Source organism: Uloborus diversus, chromosome 7 (genome assembly GCF_026930045.1).
Source record: "Uloborus diversus isolate 005 chromosome 7, Udiv.v.3.1, whole genome shotgun sequence".
NCBI classification, from domain to species: domain Eukaryota; kingdom Metazoa; phylum Arthropoda; class Arachnida; order Araneae; family Uloboridae; genus Uloborus; species Uloborus diversus.
In genome coordinates, this window is record NC_072737.1 from 16505456 (window position 1) to 16516501 (window position 11046).

Below are 11046 nucleotides of genomic sequence, written 5' to 3' on the forward strand. Positions count from 1 at the left end.
TTAAAATTTCTACTGTCAAAATATCTCCTAACTCCAGTGGATAAACTCTAAACTCCAGTACATAGCGTTTTTGTCTTGACTATTTTTTCGTCCTTCATTCTCCTAAAATGACAGTCTTACCAACCAATAAAACAGTTAAGTGACTGGATCCAGTTCAGCCTTGTCAAAGAAAAGCGTTTTCCTGCCATAGTCAAACATTGCCGAAAATCATGCCCTGGCGCGAGTTTCATTGTCGGTGACGTCGGGAGCCTTACTCGAGCTAAGTAAGGCCCCTATATATACGAGCCGACGCATCAGCTTAAGATCAGCCATTTTGGATCGGAGCGCGTGTTTGAGTGGTTGTCTTTTATGGCGAGTTATCGCGATGGTGATTGTTCACTGTAAGCGATTATTAACGGCACGTGAATTGTTTATAAAATAAAGTATTATTTTCTGCAAATTTGGCGAAATCGGAAACTTTGCTGTGGTAATCCAAGCAGTGCAACAATGAAAAATCCGATCCAAAATGGCTAAACTTAAGCTGATGCGTCGGCCTGTCTATATAGCGGCTTTAGATCTAAGGCATGCGAGATATATGCGAGCCGCGACGCATCAGCTTAAGATCAGCCATTTTGGATTGGAGTGCGTGTTTGAGCGATTGTCTTTTCTGGCGAGTTATCACTTTTGGTAATTTTTCACTGCGAGCAATTATTAGCAACACGTGAATTGCTTCTAAAATAAAGTATTATTTTTGGCTAGTTTAGCATAACCCAAAGCTTTACTGTGGTAACCCTAGCTTCGCAACCAGGGCGGGATTAACGTCTATTTACGCCCCTAGGCCAAACTTAGAGATTACACCCTCCTACTCCCTTCACATATTCGAAGTGTATCGAAATCGTAGCCCCCCCCCCCCCTCTTCTTTCTCAGAGGCGTAGCAGCGTCCGGGAGATAAGTGAAAATTTCGCGCCCCTTCCCCAGTTTGAAAATTAAGGGATGGGTTTCATTTTCAATTTTCCCATGGTTAATGTGTAAAAAAAGGGGGTGGGGGGGTCGGGCTGTGGATTTGCCGGTGCACTCCAGAAATTTGCCAAAATTGACGCTTCAGAAATGCAATTTTAGGAAATTTAACTCGAAGTAACGGTCATCTTTGATGATGTTAGAGAAAGGGATCGGTTAGGGAACTCTACCCCTCCCTTTTCGAAATTAAAGTCATAAAACTAAGTTTTTGAAAACTTTAATGATGCTGGGAGACAACGAAGAAATTGAGGTCCTAAAACAATTTTAGAGGATATTTTTTTGATGAGCGGGTTGCTTTAGCAAGGAACTTATTTGAAATTAAAGACTGCAACATTCGAAGACATCTTTTATGATGTTAGGGAAATGGATGGGGTTAAGCCATTCTCCCCCAGAAAGTTTTCGAAATTAAAAGCCTAAATACTTTATTGTGAGTCATCTTTAATAACAAAAGGAGGAGGGATGGAATTGGGTAACTCTCTTCCGTAAATTTTTCGAATTTAAAGTCCTAAAAACAAAGCTTTAGACAATTTTAATAATGTTGAAGAATAAACTCTGCAGCTATCCGGATTTTTTTTTTTTTTTTCTAAATTCAGGTCCTAATCTTAGGCGATTTTAAATGAGTTGGAGAAGGGGGGAGGGTCATTGTTCAAATCAAAGATATTGAAAATTTAGTGTCACCGGGTTTTGAAAACCAGTGGGGGTGCTCAAACACCGAGCACAATGGACCAAACAAGGGCAATTTTTCAGAGCGTATAACTCACAAGAAAATGTGCTTCAGTTTTATAAACAGAAACACTAGGCGGAAAATATCTTATTTTACTTCGGGTTTTTACCACAAAAAAATTTTGCGAGAAAAAAATAAATAAATGAAAATAAAATAAAGTAAAATAGAATGAATTAAATTAAAGCAAAGAAAATTTTAGTGAGAATCAAAACACAAATAGTTTAGGAACAAAAATACAACAGTATAATTTGTTCTTTTTGTTGAGCTTAGCTAAATATTTAAAAATTCGTCAATTTTTGTATGGCCTCTTTTTTCTGCTTGTAGAAAAAGAGGTCATATAAAAAGGTTTTCATCAGTTTTCTGCTGATAGTGGGGGTGCCCGGCACCCCCGCAAATATTTGGGGGGGGGGGGTTGCTGGAGCATCGCAGCGCCCTCGGAGTCGGCGCTCCTAGAAAATTATCTGTTTTGACCAGAAACAGTACCTAGACTCAAGCATTACGCCCCCTCTCCTCTAATTGCTTTTTTCTGCTCAGTGGTAAGGTCCCAATCAGTTCTAGCTGTATTTTTACTGTCCAAATACTAGCATGCCACTTTCCTTTTATTTTTCTAATGAGCTGTTCATTTTTTTCTCCTCCTGGATATGCGCCCTTTTTGGCTTGCGCCCCTAGGCCAGGGCCTAGGTTGGCCTATTGGGTAATCCGGGCTTGTTCGCAACAATGAAAAATCCGATCCAAAATCTTTAAACTCAAGCTGATGCACCGGCCTATCAATATAGCGACTCTAGATCTAAGTAGAGCAGCTATAGAGAGACCGACGCATCAGCTTCAGTTTAGCTATTTTGGATTGGATTTTTCATTCTTGCGAAGCTAGGGTTACCACAATTTTGGGTTATGCCAAACTGGCGAAAAATAATATTTTATTTAATGAACAATTCACGTGCTGCTACTTTCTTTGCCATTTTTATTTAAGTATGATTTCTGGCATATGGCCACCTCGGCTGGCCAATTGGAAAGTCCAATTTTCTCACTTTCTGCAGCAATAGAGGCCGTATGTCAGTAATAAGGTGGCGAATGTTCTCTTCCAAGGCGTCAAATCGTCTGTGGCTTATCGGTGCAGATCAGAGACTCCACATAGCCCCACAAAAGGTAGTCCAGCGGTGTTAAATCGCATGATTTTGCAGGCAAATTCACGGGTCCATTACGCGAAATTATTCGTTCACCGAACGTTTCTTTCAATAAATCAATTGTGACACGCGCTGTGTGGCATTTTGCACCGCCTTGTTGTCTATTCATGATGAAATGGCAAACCGAACTGAACACAAAACAAGTGACAGCTATCAAAATGGCACACATATCAAACAGTGTTGCCAACTTAAAGTTCTATAACTCTAAAAAAAAAAACCCTTTACACCGCCAGCTCAGTCATTCCAGCCGAGGACTGTAGTTTCGTGCTTATTAGCACTCCTCAGCCCGGCATAGGAAGTGACTGAGCTGGAGGTGTAAACCTCTTAAAGAAGTCAAGTGTGCCAAACAAACTGGTAGCTAATATAGAATTAATCCTAGCTATAGGGCGGTAGCTTAGTGAATATACCATGCCTTGCCTTCAATCTACGACTTGAACCGAACCATTGCTTCGGTCACTCGTCTGGTCAGTGCTAATTCTGTATTAGCCACCAGTTTGTTTGGCACTCTTGGTTTCCTTAAGAAGTTTTCCACCTTCAGCTCAGTCACTTCCTATGCCGGGCTGATGAGTACTAATAAGCACCAAACTGCAGTCATCGGCTGGAATGACTGAGCTGGCGGTGTATTTCATGTATCTTTAGAAGTTTAGTTCTTGAATTTTAATGTCATACTATCACTGACTATCACTTAGCCTCCCAACAACCAAACACTAACTTTTTTTGGATTTAAAATCCACAGAAACGTTTCGATTTACTTTATTTATTTTAGCAATTATGTATTGCTGTTTCATTTCTGTATCAAAAAATAACTTTTTTAATATCCTTGACAGGTTGTAATTCTTTTTCACTTTTCCAGGTTGAAATCCTCTTCCTTCTTCTCAACGTTTTGAATGCCATAACATCATATCGCGCTTAAAAGTGTATAAATTCTTCTGTGTATTTTGTGATTCACTTCTTTGGGAAACTACACAAAGCCATCGAGTTGGTGATTAATAAGTGCCACAGGACATTCTACTGGAAGAAGATAAGAATGCAAAAATTTTTGCCGACTCTAGAATCACTGTTTAAGTCAATTTGGAATATGTTTTGCAAATGTATAACTTATTGAATAATTTACCAATAACTGATACGTAAACGAACTCGTACAAAAAAATGTTTCAACGTTAACGTCAAGAACCGGTATTTGCAAGTAAACAATAACTACCGATTCATTCAAATATTGTTGCTTCGACGAGATTTGATCAATTACATTGGCAAGAATATTTGTATCCATTCGGAGCACTCATAACGATAGCAGTTTTGGAATAATTAATGAAGAATCATTATTTGTATCAGTTCTGAAATTGCCTTAAATTGCAAATTAAATAACTCTGTAGTTTACTTTTAAAATGTGATATTTACTGTAGATATTCACACAGAGCAATTGACAAATATGATCTAAAAATTACTCAACTCGAATAATTAGCTGTTTAATATGCTCAGATTCGAGCAATGAAAAAGATCATAGGTAGTTGAAAATTCTTTTGCCATTTATCGAAAAAAAAAATATTTCCGAAATAAATTGGATTTGTATTAGAAGCAGCAAGGTACACTCCTTCAATAATAAATTCAATGCGTAAGGAAGATGAAAGAAAAATTATCACTTAATTACAACAAGATATTTAAGCAATAGATTATCTACAATAGTCAGATTTTCAAAAGCGTATGAACAAAAGCAGAGTCTATTCTTTAGATTGGTTTTGACTTCCTTCCTATAAGACAGCTGGCTATCTTTATTACTTCAGGAAGACGGTAAGCGAAGTTTCTGAATCTCTACATGTGTGCTTGTGTTTTTCCGTGATCCAGAACAACATGGGGGAAGAGTTGTTTACGTGTGAATATTGTCGAAAAACTCTTGCAACCGCGCATGGTTTGACAGCCCATGTCAGAAGACATACCGGGGAAAATCCTTACGCCTGCGAGCAATGTGGGAAGGCATTCGCAACTCGTTGGCGTTTGAAATATCACTCGGAAATCCATTCTGCTGAGAAACCATTTTGCTGTGACTTCTGCCAGAAAGGTTTTCTGCGGAAAGGAGCCTTGACAGAACACAGACGGACCCATACCGGGGAGAAACCTTTCCCTTGCGACTGCTGCGGAAAAGCATTCGCAACCAAGTCCAAGCTGAATGACCACGCGTTGTGTCACTCGAACAATAAACCCCATTGCTGCGAAGAGTGTGGGAAGACATTTCACACCCAGAAGAGGTTAACAGTGCACATAAGGAGGCATACCGGCGACAAGCCCTACTCTTGCCAACTCTGCCCTAAAACATTTGTCGACCACGTGGGTCTGAACGCTCACATGAAGAGCCACCAGGAAAAGTCTTTTCCTTGTGGCTTTTGTGACAGGAAGTTCAGTCGGAAAGACGAAGCCAAGAACCACGAGAGGACGCATACAGGAGACAAGCCATTCGTCTGCATCTGCTGCAGGAAGTCGTTTGCTCAAAGTTTCTCCCTCAAGAGGCACTTTAGGGTTCACACCAACGAGAAGCCGTTTTCGTGCGACTACTGTGATAAGTCTTTTGGTGCTAGGTCGGCCTATAGGGAGCATGTTAAAAGGCATTCCCTGCCACATTCTTGTGAGTTTTGTGAGAAGAAGTTCCCAAGCAAGAAGGTTTTGAAATCGCACTTACTTGCGTGCGATAAAAAAGTGGATTGACTCATGAAGTTGAGATTCTTTGTGCCTAAACCTTGTAATGAAAATGTTGTTGTTCCCACTAATTGGGTTTCAGCTTGTATAGTAAGAGCTCACGAGTGCCAGATTTACGTCAAAGTATGAAGGCCCAAAATTTTTCTGCGTAAGGACATCACAGCAGGTAAAAAAGGTTCGCTATTATTTAAGCTGAGCTTAATAGCTGACGCAACTTTGCTATTATTCGTGCCTTTTGCAGGAAACTGGTAGCAAAGTTGCGTCAAAAACTGAGCCATTCCATGCCAAGTGACCTCGTCGTTTCCACCCTACCATCTCCCATTTGAACGAAATTTCATAGATGTGCAGACATGCCTTTGAAACTAATCTGTGCAAATTATCAGTTTCCAAGATCCAAACCCTGAGGATCTAGGATCAATAAAAATTAGGGAGGGGGGGGGGGGGTAGCTCCAAAATGGCGGATCAGCTTTGCGAAACGAATTGGCATGTTTGGCATGTTTTCCCCCATTGTAGGCCATTTTGAAGCCCACTTTTATTTTACTCTTTAAGGTGTCCTAGATCCTCATGATTTGTGCCTTGGAAGCTGAAAATGTGCATAGATTAGTTTCAAAGGCACCTCTCTAAAACGTCTTCCAAATCGGAGATGGTTGGATGAGGACGTGATATGGAATGAATCTATGATGTTTAACATTTTGCAGCAATTTGATGTACATTTGCTACCAATTGTGGTCCAATCATTCGGTGTTTTCGATTCAAAATTTCCATAATTGAGTAATTGTACAGAGTTTCTGCAGGTGTTTTTAAATTCAAATCGAAATTTTGCTCAAATTTGCAAAAGTGGTCAAATTATAGGTTTGTTGCGATTTAAAGTTTCAATAAATAACGATGCTGATTTTCTTCAGGTATCTTCAATTTTTGTAGAAATTTGCCAATTTTCTGCAGATTCTTCAAATTCGTAGATCTAAATTTCCCACAAATGACGCTTATTCCGCTCAAAACTGGACATTTTCGCGGGAAAGAGATAGGAAAATTCACGGGGGAAATCGCAGGAAAGTTTGCCAGAAATCTGAAGAGATTTTGCCGATTTTGGAAAATTTCGTCTTTCATTTGAAGATGTGTAGAAAGTCTGCAGGATTAATTACTGAAATTTAGAATCGCGAAAACCGTATCATTTGACCACACTTGAGTAGACAACCCTATCCCATCGTGTTTGTAATATTAATACTTTTATTAATAGTTATGTACTCCAAGAAGTTGGACCTGCCTAGCCGGATCTTATACTAGGGGTAAAACGTGGTTTTAGTCACATAAATCATTTACACTAGACACTTTAGTTTTTAAAGATTGGTAATTTAGGCGTAAAAAGTCGATGCATTGCGGCGGGCGGTTCTGAAGGAGAACGTTTGATATTAACATTGTACAAAAGACAATTAGGTATCTAATATCAGTATAAAAATGAAACATTTGAGAATTTCTTTTCTCAGATATGTTTTAAGAGTATTTTTAACCTCCTAGACCTTTTTCTTCTTTCGTGCCGCTAAATTTGATTCAAAAGTTCATGAATTAGCAACGTGTTGACGGAACTAATTTTTTTTTTGTAGTAAAAATACTGTAACGGATTCCGGCGCGACTTCCACTTTCTTGAAATGAAGACACAGTTCTTAATATAAACACAGGAGCTTTATTTACACTATGTACAGGAAAGATCTTCAACAACTGCTAAATTATTCATCAGCAATTAAGCAATTATCACACAACACCGTAAACTCAACGTTTACACACGTATTTACTTCCAAATACGAAAACAACAGCGAAATGCCTCGCAATAAACAGAGCAAATACGCTCTCAGTTCGAAATCTCAATCGAAACTCCCCTCTTTATCCAGCGTAACGGTTTATATACACACCGAAAAGAAATTTCTCAAATATTCCACACGCTTCTGGAAAAAAGTAGACCGTTATCAAATTTTATCAATGAACAAAAAGGAAATAGGGGGTCGTATACTTTAGCCATATGTTAAGGGGTTGTATATTCATTACGGGAAACTATTTACAGGTTACGTTACTACAATAATTACTATTTACAGGATTAGTAACAATACATATTAGACTAAGATCTTTTGAATGAACATTAATTTAATGATTTCTAGGATTTACGACAATGTTGGCGTATCTTCCTTTTTAGGAAAATTGAATAAGTTTATACAACTAATTTCCCCCTAATTTTCTGTGTCCTAATATGTCTGTGCTCTTATTCCCTCCCCCCCCCCCTTTTTGATGTTCAAGTAATCTGTTTGAAGGAAGTTTAGTTTTCAATGAATTATCTATTTATTTATGTACAATAAAAAAATATTGTTTTGGGAATGTTTTGATTTTTCTACAGATTCACTACGCAACGTGCAAATCAATTTTAAAAGTAGTTAATTACATTTTCTTTTCTTAAATATTTTTTCATAAAAAGGGTAAAAGTTATGTAAAAAAATTCCAAATGTTCTAGTTCACGGGATTATACAAAACATTACTAAAATGCTGTGGCTTTTTTCGAAACTGGGACCTCTCGAACCCTAAAAGAAAGAATCATAGCATTTGAGATACAGCAGCCAAACTGTACTGTTCACCTCTAGCAAGGGAGCTCCGCTGTCTGACCGATTAAACGATTCCATTTGTTGAAATAGGGATGAGGAAAAAGGGCTAAAAACTTGTGGATTTAGTTTGCAGTGTCATCGCCCATTTGGCAAACAATATGATTCAGGTAAGAAATATCAAGCGGTACAGGATTTTCTGTTGGAGTAAATACATCAATGCCACTCACACTTCCATTCCCTCTCATGAATAAGAATCTTTTAATGTGAGGCAACGCCACCTTTTGGCGACATATTGCATCTGCGCAGACGATGGGATAACTTCCATGTAGCAACATCTGGAACTTTAGTCTCTTTGTTGTTTGTATTGTGATATCGTGTTTTGTGAATAATTGTTTCTATAAAACCCTTATTTAGCTTTCACTGAGTGAGCATGAATATTCTGCAAACCCCAATGGACAATATAGCTAATATTTTCTCGCCAATAAAAGGGTTGCAATGGTAGCCCAACTCTGCACCTAACAATTCCTCTTCTTATTGCTTGCTCTCCCGTGAAAGAAATGGCCTTGTTCAAGGTCATAGATCAACTTCTCAGAGGTGAACAGTATGAGAACTGATCACCTGCGCCGTTCAATCGCGTGACGAGTAGTTGACTCCAAAGCCATCAGCCTCTAGTCCCATAAAAGTTCAGTTGCATAATATGTTACGTTGAGTCCCTGCAATATTTAAAAAAAAAAAAAAATATTGCAGTTCTTATACCAGACGAGAAAAGCATTCCATTTCCACGGGGCAGTAGCAGCCCCGTGGAATTGATTTAGGCCCAAATCTAAATTATTGTGTGTGTTTTCTTTTGTATAGTTACGAAATTTCAAACAATTTAGACGTCTGAAATTTTGTTAAAATGAATTTTAAGATTCCATTACAGTCATATACAGTACTCTGACATGGGGTTTAGCTCCATCTTGGAATTGTATAGAACCTGGCCTAATGACGAGTTGCTTGTTTGATGCGAAGTTTCCTGTGGCATTCAACCAACGGATGGCAGGACACATCCTTTTTAATCATCTTAGCCCATCAGGAAGAACTCCTAATTGACCACGGGCTTGGCAATCCACAAAAGAAAAAAAAATCTGTGGATGAAGGCTTGAAATTGGGAGTTAGTTTTGCAGGCTGATGTACAGGGTGGTTATAATTAAAGTTACCCTGTTTAGATCCCTCTAGTAACCGTTCCACGCATCGGATTTCGATGAAACTTGGAATATATATTATATAGACCATGGGGAGCAGGATTATGCAATAAAAAATAGTTCAAAAATCGACGATAGGGGGCGTTCTACACACGTAAAACATCCGGCAACAACAATGTTGTGTATGAAGAGTCACTGCATCCCGATTACATTACTGTATGGTCAACGGTGATTTCATCCTCTGTCCCTATTTCTTCGAGGAAACCCCACCCTAAGATCCTAAAAGGTGTTCCGTCAGAGGTCCCCGATATTGCGCACTTCTTGAGCAGCAAGTCATTCCTGCTTTGCAACAACCAGTGTGTTTGGACTCAACTGTCTTTATGCAAGATGGTGCCCCCCCTTACATTCCTCGTCCAGTAAAGGCACTGTTTCGTATGCATTTCGGTGATGACAGGACAATTTCTAGGCATTTTCCTGCAGCTTGGCCCCCGCGATCGCCGAACCTAAATCCGTGTGACTTCAGATTGTGGGGCTTCCTGAAAAATCGGGTCTATGGTGAAAGCATACGGGCGGTGCCTGAATTAAAGGACAGCATAAGGCGCCATGTTCATGCTATTGATAAGGAAACCCTTCGTGCAACTGTGGCTCACGCTATAACACGTTTTGAACACGTGATTGACGCAGATGCACATTGAACAAATTCTGTAAATAAAATCGATTTTGAGACACAGTCTCCGTATTATTTAATTCATGCGCCCTGTTCTACCCTAATGGTAGATTTTTGAACTAATTTTTTTTATTGCATAATCCTACTCCCCATGGTCTATAAATCTATATTCCAAGTTTCATCGAAATCCGATGTGTAGAACGGTCGCTAGAGGGGTCTAAACAGGGTAAATTTAATTATAACTACCTTTTACTTTACTCTTGTGAGCCATACAATCCCCATTTTCATCCACAGTAAGGATATAATGAATGGGTTTCTAACCTCCCATTTCTATGGAGACGGACACGTCTTAATGTAGACACTTCGCTTCCGTTTTAGTTGATGTGGTACCCATGTTTCGAGCTTTTTCACCATGTCCATTGCCGCCAAAATTGTGCTTCAAACAGATCGTTTCCCAGCCGTCATTGACTTTAGTCGCAGTCACATTACACCTCACAGGACGACCGACTCGAGGTTAATGATTTAGTTCCGCCCCAACGACAATCTACAGACTGTTCGTTAACATTTCGTGCTCGCATTCCAAGCTTTATTGAAATGTTGGGTCGCTTTTGCAATCACCGAATATGTGCACGTCGCGTTGCTTCATCAGGTCCCTAAGTGTCTCCAGTGACCCTACTGGCGAATATGCAGCGTTTTCCGCTTCCCTAATGCAACATTCACACCGTCTCCGCACATCCGTCACCGACGTATACTTTTCTCCCTAAAACCAGTTTTCGGCCGGCGTTGCCATGACAGCAAGCCGTATTGTACGGGACCCGTCGACGGGACGAGAAGCCAGATATCTGACGTCCGCAGAGCTGGGCGTCGCATTTCATTGGTCTCCACGAGATGAGCGTGCTCTCTCTATTGGGTGAGAGTACTGACATGTGCCTTTCTCGCGTTCGCAAAGTATGAATGCTTCTCCCTTTTCGGAAAACGTTACTCTGTCCGCTTTTACGTGATGTGCGGACGCTATTTG

The 11046-nt window shown here is 39.6% G+C and overlaps 1 protein-coding gene across 1 annotated transcript; it reads left to right on the forward strand.

Annotated features, from left to right (window-relative positions):
* The first annotated feature begins 4752 nt into the window (after positions 1-4752).
* Positions 4753-5601, forward strand: LOC129226292 (gastrula zinc finger protein XlCGF8.2DB-like). Its single transcript, XM_054860896.1, has one exon. It carries the CDS (start codon positions 4753-4755, stop codon positions 5599-5601), a length of 849 nt encoding a protein of 282 aa, XP_054716871.1.
* Positions 5602-11046: the final 5445 nt, after the last annotated feature.